Genomic DNA, 11,063 nt, shown 5'->3' with positions numbered 1-11,063 from the left:
CATTTATCATGATTGGTTGTCTACGACTAAAACAGCCAATAGCATTGACTGTTATAAATCCAACACAACGCGCTTATTTTGAAGTTAGTGGAAGAAGACTGCAAAGCATCACGACCACAGTCAACAGCAGAAATCAAAATAAGTGCGAATATTCACTTGTTTACGTTTTAACAGGTATGACACAATCACCTTTAAGATTGTACAAATTACATTAGGTACACAATCGGCCTGTCAGTTTGAGAGATTCCATCCATAGCACTGCAGTTTGTTATTGCCACAGCACAATGAAAACGACTACGTCACTTGTTTAGCCCTGTGTACAGGTTTGTGTGTTCCCGGCGTTATACGGCCTCCGGAGGCCGTATAACGCCGTATACTAGCTGTAATAATTGTAGTCCTCTGTTGGTGGGGCTTGGGCTTCTGTCGTGCGGCTCGCGCCTGGGTCAATGGTATCCCCTGAAGAGCATCTAAAATGATGATCATTAATTGTGAATTTCATGGCTACATTTTGCCAAATGGAATGGTGTCATGTATTGATTTTCAGTGATTTTCATGAAAAATAGGGACTTTCCATAGTAGGTTTGCATAAAATCAAGCATGGTGACCCCTCTTTTTCTTTAATTTATTTATTATTCTAATATGCCAGAATTCAAAAATCAAGAATTCAAAAGTATAAGCGATCATTTGTGTTGGATCCCACAATATAACACAGTTTCAATGTTTCTGATTCATCTTTTAGCAAACAACAAACATATTTCTCAGCATTTCTGTTGTATAAACTCCAATCTCTTGTTTTAAACCTTATCATATTCAGTATTCAGCTTATCAACACAATCTGTATATGTGTTATGTAAACTTATATTGCTGTCAGTTGCATTTCAGTCTAGCCGTAAATTGAAACGTCAATACATGATATATTGATAAGACTACTGCATATTCATACTCTGGGTTAGTGGAAACAAACTTAAAGTATTTCAACATGATTAAAAAAAATAACTAAAATAAACATGATGTTGATTAACAATGTAAAATTGAGAAAAAATAGTAAGTTTAATATACCTACTAACATCTAATGTTTACTCTCTATGGACAATGTATGCTTTGCAAAATGACAATGACAGGTAGCCATTATCCCATATAGGAATGGAAGTAAACTACCAACAGACAAGCAGACAAGAAGATGTACTTTTTTTCTATATACCATAGTCAACGCTATTTTGTGAACCTTGATACACCTAGTGTCACTTTTGGCCATTGTTTATTGATAACTGTCAAGTCTCCTGCTCCTCCATGTGTTTCTGTCGGGCCTGATCTTGTGTACAAGTATATTTCACTGTCATGAATGTCATATGACATAGAACTTTACTCTTCTTCAACTACATCAGAGTCAGAGCTATCTCTGTACCAGCAGTGACAGTGTCACTGCTGGTATGCAGTGAAAGTGACACTTCCCATATGCAGTGAGTAGTTGGGCAGTAGCTGTATTAATTTTGACAATATTTTTGTTCAATTTTTACAACTATGTTCTTGTTCTTCCCAACAGTATGTTGAACTGTCCAGTATTTAGCTTGCAAACAGAACCTGTGTATGTACTGTGCATTGTATCATTGACAAATGTTAAGGGAGACAGCAAGAAATTGTACTTGATACCTCGCATAAAAATATTGAAAAAATTACCAACAGGTGCAGCTTCTTTCCTGTTCCAAGGTCCACTAGTACTTGTTATGAAAATTGAATTGCATTCATAAATAGATTTTCTTGAAATTAAAAGTAATGAATTGTGATAAATGGTTCCATTGTTTGTTCAATTATTACTAACCTGAGAACCGTTGGATGACATAAAATATTATTCATTTTCAATTGAATTATCTACCAAACTATGGAATCTGATACTGTTAAAAAATACGGAACCAAGATATTTTCAGATTCCCTTTTATATACCTAGAGAAAAAACCTGAAAGTCCCCCTCAACTATCCCAAGAATTTTCAAATCTCCCCTTCACCAGTATTAATGAATGCAGCGTAAGCATGATAGAGAGAAAATGTGTAGAATGAGGTTGGTGGAATAATCTATTAAGGTGTACGGATTAAAACTCTCACAGGATGATAATAATAATTACAATAAATTTATTTATTATAATTAATGATTTTCTTGTTCATTGTACCCCGACCACAGACCCTGAGCTCCCTAAGGTGTTTGTAACCACTAGCAACAGTTCCTTTCCCAAAAATGCCCCCTGATTGAAAGAGCTCTCATTTTACAATTACAGCCCTTGGAAAATTCAGAGGTGATTGACTTTGTCCAAATATGTATGCCATACCATGGTGTTTTCACAGATTTTGCTAGACAAGATGACAGACTACAAGGAGGAAGGCAAGATTGTGGTCCCTGAAATGGCAAATGCCTTGAAGCAGTTGGAACCAGTAACACTATTGAAAACAGTGCACCAGCTACTCAAAGAGGTCAATGACCTCTACCAGAAACAGCAAGAAGAAATTAAGTCAAATCTGCAACAGTACATGCAAATAACACAAGACAAGGAGAAGAAAACTGATATCACCAGGAAAGAAATTGAAAATGTTGAAAACGAAGAAAAGTTGGTGAAAGAGAAAACAGAGGAGGAATCGGAACATAACAATAAAGTGTTACAACAATACGAATATCCTTTACTCATAATCATCAAAGTTATCTGATTGTTTTAGAATGCTATAGTGCAGATTTTGTCAAATTTGTCCCCTGTTTGTTTTTGAATGCTAACTGCTTGTTTATCTGTTTTGTTTGTTTGGCTTTATCTTGTGGTTTATACAAAACAAAAAAATGCAAATTCTCTACATCTTTGTAGAAGAGTGTCACATACTGAAAGATACCATCCAAGTCAAATTCACTTTTAACAAATTGATTAATGTGTAACATACAGGAAAACGACATGTTAAAATTCATACCAGTACTCAGTGTCAAAGATAGGCAACAATTAGATACCGGTACACTCACATTGACAACTTTTCATCGGATTTGAACGAATATGATTATAACGATGGCAATTTACACAATAGGTTCAAGTGATCTGACATTAAATTTGGAGATATTTGTTGGTTACTAAAATATGTGTTGAAGTTATCACCTTGACCAGCAGAATTACAGCCTACGTAAAAGCTATCAGTGAGAAGATAGACGAAGAGAATGAATTGAAAGCGTACAGAAAACAAGTTACAGAGAACACAACTGATACCCTACCACAGACAAGGTATGTCTATACAGTACAACACAACACAACTGTTACCCTACCACAGACAAGGTATGTCTATACAGTACAACACAACACGACAATTACTCTACGACAGACAAGGTATGTCTAGACAGTAAAACACAACACAACTGATACCCTACCACAGACAAGGTATGTCTATACAGTACAACACAACACAACTGTTACCCTACCACAGACAAGGTATGTCTAGACAGTACAACACAACACAACTGTTACCCTACCACAGACAAGGTATGTCTAGACAGTACAACACAACACAACACAACTGATACCCTACCACAGACAAGGTATGTCTATACAGTACAACACAACACGACAATTACTCTACGACAGACAAGGTATGTCTATACAGTACAACACAACACGACAATTACTCTACGACAGACAAGGTATGTCTAGACAGTACAACACAACACAACTGATACCCTACCACAGACAAGGTATGTCTAGACAGTACAACACAACACAACTGTTACCCTACCACAGACAAGGTATGTCTAGACAGTACCAACACAACACAACTGTTACCCTACAACAGACAAGGTATGTCTAGACAGTAGCAACACAACACAACTGTTACCCTACAACAGACAAGGTATGTCTAGACAGTAGCAACAACAACTGACAATAGCTGAAGTTATGTGTCTGTCGCATCTCAAGACATGACTATATTCTGACCCAAAGAAAACATGATATCAATAGAACAGTTGATCAGACACCTTAACATTATGACCAAAGTAATGTTGGGAAATAACTTTTAAACAAAGTTTATATATAAAAACCAATATTTTATTTGATTTATTTTGTACTGTAGGGACTGTCTTGGTCAATCAACAACCTCTCTGTAGCGCCCTCTTTCAGCTGCATTTCATTGTGTTGCCCTTTTGTCTAATCCTTTCAATTTATTTGTTACCCAAGACAGAGTAGAGTAACTCTGAGTTACTCTGTTTGTATACTGCCCTCACGCTATGAAAACTCTTTCTGCAACCATGTGATTAGGAATTATTGAATTTAAGATGTTTTTATCTTTTTCAGATTTAAAGTGAATTTATTTCAGAAGTTACTTGGAGTACAATGGGATTACAATAGTGATCCCAATGAGGTCAAAGGATGTATCCTTTTATAAATCAACACATTTTGGCTTTTTCTTCACATTGACAACTCATCAGCCTTTCTGCATTGATATTCTTACCAGCTTAGTTTGCACACTGTTATAACTTCTCAATTGATTACTTCTCACAGTCTTTTATTGTCAAGTGAAATTGGATTATTGGTTTACTATCTACTGCAGTACAGAGAAACTACCAAGCTGATAAATAATAAGAGTTGAATTTCCTCTGTGTATGTTATTTGATAAATTGTTTTCGTTGGACACCATTATGACATTTCTTATTGTTGAGACATGCATCAATATGCATACATGTTATAATCTGTGATTTTCACATGCTACCTCAGAAGACTTTACTTAGCTACTCTGTAGCCAAGCTGATAAATAATGGCAAATATGACACTATGTGACTTAGCTACTGTGTAACCAAGGTGAAAAATAACGGCAAATTTGACATTGTGTGACTTAGCTACTCTGTAGCCAAGTGGATAATAAACAGCAAATTTGACACTGTGTGACTTAGCTACTCTGTAGCCAATGGATAAATAATAATGGCTAATATGACACTCTGACTTAGCTACTCTGTAGCCATGCTGATAAATAATGGCAACTGACAGTGTGACTTAAGGTGGTTGGAAAGGCTTTTTTGCACCAATTCTTTTCTCAGAGTTAATGTCAAGTTTCAAGTGTTAGAATCAAGATATTTAGTTTAAATTTTCAGGATAAGTCTCTTTGTTATTACTTTCTCCGAAGGATATAAAAATTGTATATTTGCAGCCATGATTTTGAAATATGACACCAGTAAATATTAAAATTTAGTTTTCCATTTTTTTTTACATATTTTAATTTAATAATAATTGGATAGTATTAATATTACCAAATTAGTTATAAATATGTTGACACTATTTATTGTAAGATTTGTACGGCAGGATTTGTAAATAAATTTGTTTTTATGATTTTACATGGGTTTATATATCAAAAAATTATTAAAATTCTTTCAAATTTCAAAATGTGATTTTTCAAAAGTACTTCAAATACAGGAAAATTGTGCCGTACAAATCTTATCTGTAACCTTGTTAATAGCTGTAAAAATTCCATGTCCATATCTCATTTCAAGTTGGATTAAATTGGTATACAATTATGTAGGAAAACTGTTATTCTGTCAAAAATGTTGAAACAAGCCATATTTGCACCCCTCGTTTGAAGTCACAGAGCAGTGTTTTTGGTTAATCTCACTTTTGACACCTCTTTGACACTCAAAGAATCTAAAAATGCATTTACAATAGCAGTCACTCACTCTGAATGCCAGCACCGCCTTGTCAAACTTTCCAGAAAAATAGCAAATAATGACTTTCCCTTTTCAAACATTTTATTAAAGCTAGGGGACCTCTACCATAGTTAATACACTAAGGACTCCCCAACTTCTTCTTATTTGGTCAGTTTTTCAGAAGTTTTAACAGGCTATAACTCTGCAATGCCTTTGTGCCCAAATGTCTAGTTTTTTTTATTCCACAGAGAATGTTGACTACTTTTATATTTTAATAGTTTTGTTGAAATTTATAACTGACGCTCTAGCCTTTCCAACCACCTTAACTACTCTGTAGCCAAGCTGATAAATAATGGCAAATATGACACTGTGTGACTTAGCTACTCTGTAGCCAAGTGGATAAATAACAGCAAATCTGACACTGTGTGACTTAGCTACTCTGTTGCCAAGCTGATAAATATATATAATGGTAAATGTGACACTTTATCATACCGGTATAACCTATGCCAATATCGCTTCATCCTAGTGATGTTTAGCATAAAATATCAGCCATGATATTTCACGGTAAATGTCGAGATATACACGATAAATGTCATGAGATTTGGAGTGTTCCCGTACTACATTTGCAATTTGATGGTAAACAACGTAATCAAACAAAATGGCTGCCGTATCTCCTCCGCCTTAGAAGTGATGTGGCTGACGTAAAAATTTGAAGGGCTTTGAGGAACGCAGATATTTTGGGTTGCTAAATACAGAAATAACATGTTGAGTCTTATAGTGGTTTCCAATAGTTTTTCTGTTAAAGCCGCACTTTTCAATCCCTGGTTCTCGCATTAGTGCAGATCTCCCAGTCAAACACATGGCCAGTACGATGTTTGATTTCTATAACATTAATTACACAAACTGATTTCAATCTTTTGTCACCTTTTGCTAATCCTGCAAATAGAGCTTATATAACCATTTGATTGACGGTCGGTTCAAATTGCCAATGGTCATTTATTCCCCAGCACCACACTCGAATTTCCTTAAAAAACGTCTTCCAGTCACGTTAGAATTTGAATATAACCACTGAGTTCGATCGGCAGCAGCTTCGTGCTGACCGCTTGGCAGTCTGTCAGCGTTTTTGCGGTCGGAAAAAACTAAAAAGTGGCATTTTCTGGAGTGTGTGCCCTCATGTCACCTGCTTGGTGTCCACCTACACAATGAACGCCGCCATAGGTTGGCCCCCTTTTAAAGGGAGGCTCCGCCTTTAAAGTTCTTGTACTTTTTAGATAAGCTCTGGCAATCATGCTGAGCTGTTTGCACGGCTGGGTCTACATCTGAACAGGTAGAAGCGCATGGCATGACAGCGATGTCACTCACTCGACATCTGTTGACATGGCAACTCTCAGTGTCAAACAAAATGGCAGCATCTCTCCATGCCATACAACGATCGAGCGCGATCAAAATGATTTTTAGCAAAGGACACAGTTTTTGAATGGTTACAATTGTAATAGCATGTTGCACCTTAAAAGCTCCCCTCTGCAATGATTTTTGAATCCTGGAGTTATTCTTTTAGGGGTTTATTGAGATATGGAGGATTTGCAGCGATGTCGGGCGTGATGTTGACTTCTCGTATAGTCTATAAATGAAGCCTTTTCACACAAATAGTTCGATATTTATGCGCAAGGCATAATTCTTGGCATGGGTATATGATAAATTGGTTATTACCAAATCTTGCCTGTTCCTTATGTCGTATCAACATGAGTGTCATTTGTGCTGCGTCAGACACTCGACTTTATCTCATGTCTGACGTAGCACAAATGACACTCATGCTGATACAACACAGAAACAGGTGATATTGGGTATTAACCTCTAATTGTCCATCATTGGAACTTGAAGAGTTTTTAGATTTGAAATTTGGCATAAGTTTACATATCAACATATCAAGTGTCTGAAATTGACTATTTATGGAGGTCAAAAACATGATGGGTGAAAATAGCATATTTTATTGCACTTCTTTGATTGACTCGTTGAAATCTGCTGTATTTGACTTAACTATGTGTTTCAGATGTCAGTACCAGACATGATGTGCGTCCATTCTGTTTGAATACGCAACAGAATTCTGAATTCTTCATTGCTAATCATCTATGGGATCTTGTAGAAGCTGCACATAGGGAATAGTGTGCGGAAGATATCATCTACAATTTTCATTTTTTAAAGGTTTAACCCTTTGAGCGCCAAAGTCAACTTTCGTCACCTTTATAAAATGTACCTCAGTCAAATCTTTTCAGATTTTTGCCCAAAATTTTGATGAAAACCTGTAGCCGATGAAATGTGATGTCCGTTTGGTCCAAAAGAATAAAAAAAATTACAGAAAAATCTAAAATTTGGTTGGAAAAATTACAGCACTCAAAGGGTTAAATATTTGTAACTTACACATTTCAACATTAACACTTTATCTCATTATTTCTGTGATCCATGTAAATATGATGAATTTCCAACTTAAAAAAAAATTAACTACCAGTTTTTGACTTTGTTGTAAGTGAAGTTACATCTTCATAGATTAAATAGGATATTTAAATGGATTTGAATCATGGATGTGTTGAACGAGAATAAGAATTAGATTGTATTATTATGCAAACAAGGACTTGAAGCAGAGCTACAGAATTGTCAGTCTGGCCACAGAGGGTGCCTCTTGAAAGTTGGGGCTGGCCACAGAGGGCGCCTTTTAACAGTCGTCAGGAACAGTCTTTTGCATTACTATACAGGTGGTTCATACCAAACTACATAATCTACGATTTCAAATTGAAAGCCGTAAATTGCTGTTATATTTGTAAGAAATGGTGAATGGGTTTTCTAAATTGCTAGCCAGGCCATGTTAGAAAACAAATTTAGTGAAGTAAAAACTCCCCACTCAGCTGTGGGTTGTTCAGGGCCATGCAGACTAGTGTTATGAATATCATGTCATTAATTTTTTTTCTGTAAAACTTTAAGTGGAAACTTTGTTTGAAAGGTCTTTTACATTGTTTTGTTGGATTGTAGTGACATAAGGAGAGATTACCAAGAAATAAAACCATCACTGCCAGTTTATAGTCGTTTCAATTTTGAATATATACTTATTTTATCTCTTTTATATCTCCATACAAAGTGTGTGATCTTTGCAGAGAATGAAATCTCATTGCAGTATTTATCTAACCATTGAAATAAAAAACTTGCAAAATGAATTTGATCAGTTCACAAAGAATATTCTTAAAGCTCCGTAAGCTGTATCTTTTGGCTATTTTTTCAGAACTTTTGTTTTGTGGTTTTCCTACACTTTCTGCATTGAATCCCTTAACAATAATTTCATGCCAAGTATTTAGCATATCAACACAACCTATATTAGTATAATCTACATTGTTATTGTTGAAATTGTATTCAAGTCTGGACTAGAATTCATTTGTAAACAATAAACTGATCACTACACACATACAAGCTGTGTTTACAAAAAGAATACTCAAAATTTCAGCATGACAAATGGATTAGGCTCAGACACGGTAGTTGATATACAGAAGCAGAATACTGAAAAACTTGCCACAAGTTACAGCTTTATATCCCTCTAATGGAACACATTTGGAAAGTTATCAATTGTTCTACAAATCACAGTGTGTATGGATCATTGCAACACCTTGTCATGTCATAACCAATGAAATCCATGCCAAGTTACAGTATTCTGAGCATTTCATTGTTATAACCATTGTTATAAATTTATGAATAAAATTGCCAATGCGGTAGATTTATTTACAGACAAGAGTGAATTTTTTTGAGAATCAAGCACAATTATTCTATATCTGTTTAAAATGCTTTCTGTCCAAGGAAATGGTCATTGAGTGATGTGACCTCTTTTTGTTGTTTCAGTTTCTTGAAATTTTGACAATTATATCTGTGCAGTATTGCAGCCAGGACGCGTCCTTGTAACAATATTCCCAGATATGAAACCATTGTCCCCATTCTCATGTACTGCAGGTCACTTCAGGCACACTCATGGCAAGTCCACTGTGTAGGCTGTAGTCTGCATGTAATATCAGTCTCTGACGATGACCTTAGTTTTGCATGATTATTTTGAGGCTTTATCCTTTTGGAGCTGTGATGAGAAGCAATCAAAACACTACACTTGATATTATAACTTATCACATGCACAAGCCAAGTTTGTCGTATCCGAACAAAAAATACGGGATTTATTCTCTGGTCGTTCTACGTCACGACAACCCGCGTCTATGTCATCAATTTTGGTGCGTCGGACCTTTTTTTGTCGATCTTCGGTGTGCTCGTAAATATGTAAACAAACAACATGGCGGCCGATGTTTCTCCCACGATCAAAAGTCATGTAATGAAATCGATATTTTCACAGACTACGACATTAATAATCCGAACAATGTAAACACAAGAGTGTACCGCCTGTATATTCCGAAGGAATTACGTGAATAATTTGCGGAAACAACGAACTGGAAGCTGGTCGCGTATACCGTGGGTTCCGTACGCATTGCAAATAGGGTCAGGCGCGATGTTTACAGTGTTCGCGCCGTCAAGATCCAGTCGATATTTGTTCCCGAAAAATAGCGTATCTTCGTCTGTGATAAATTTCTAGCACTATGCTATCTTTGAAATAGAGGATAACTTTGCGGAAGGTAGCCTACGTGTAGACCGAGAGCTGTCATTTGCTCCACACACGAGCGAACGTGAGCGCCAACGCACACGACGGTCGACTGGAAATGATTGACAACTTGTGCACCGCGTACTGATATTATTCCTAAAGTAGTTCAAAAGTTTAAACGTGGAATCGTCATGGAAAACTTATTTATTTTGCAAAAAAATAACGAATTCTTGGCTTGTGCATGTGATAAGTATATTATTCCCTAATATTTTTCTTCGTTCAGCTCGGAAAATACTCGTGACGTAATGACCGTGTCACCACTCGTCTTCGACTCGTGGTGACACGGTCATTACATCACTCGTATTTTCCTTCGCTGAACGAAGAAAAATAGGGAATAATATCTATTTGCTTGTAGTCTGACTGAGCTCTGATTGGTAGCAGATACGGAACACTGCTACAATTACTTACCTGAAATTGAAGTATAGAGACATGGTTCTGGTAGCTTAAATTGTGTTTGTTGAAACCAATTTGGCGCAAAGTAATACAAAATTTAACTGACAACTGACACATATAACTTGCTTGTAGTCTGACTGACCCAAAATTGTGCAAAATGTCCCTAAAATAACCTTTAGTGGGACACGGCATCCTCTGGTTTAAAATCCCTGGTTGTAACACTGTGGATGAATCCTTATAGATATTTCTCATTGGTTGACATCAGCTGAAGCGCTCACGTCTGAGCAGTGGCTGGACTTTCAAACATAATTGTCACTGATGCAGTGACTTGACAAAATAATCTGGGTCTGT

At 36.2% G+C, this 11,063-nt stretch overlaps 1 protein-coding gene across 1 annotated transcript; it reads left to right on the top strand.

Moving 5' to 3' along the window:
- Positions 1–21: 21 nt before the first annotated feature.
- On the top strand, positions 22–9,405 carry LOC139142641 (kinetochore protein spc24-like). Its single transcript, XM_070712689.1, has 5 exons — positions 22–174; positions 2,338–2,661; positions 3,142–3,245; positions 4,305–4,381; positions 7,695–9,405. The coding sequence occupies exons 2-5, from the start codon at positions 2,353–2,355 to the stop codon at positions 7,805–7,807; spliced, it is 603 nt and encodes a 200-aa protein (XP_070568790.1). The 5' UTR covers positions 22–174; positions 2,338–2,352; the 3' UTR covers positions 7,808–9,405.
- Positions 9,406–11,063: the final 1,658 nt, after the last annotated feature.

This window comes from Ptychodera flava, chromosome 1, assembly GCF_041260155.1.
Source record: "Ptychodera flava strain L36383 chromosome 1, AS_Pfla_20210202, whole genome shotgun sequence".
Lineage (NCBI taxonomy): Eukaryota > Metazoa > Hemichordata > Enteropneusta > Ptychoderidae > Ptychodera > Ptychodera flava.
The sequence above is the reverse complement of the archived record's forward strand: the minus strand, read 5'-3'. Positions and strand labels throughout refer to the sequence as shown.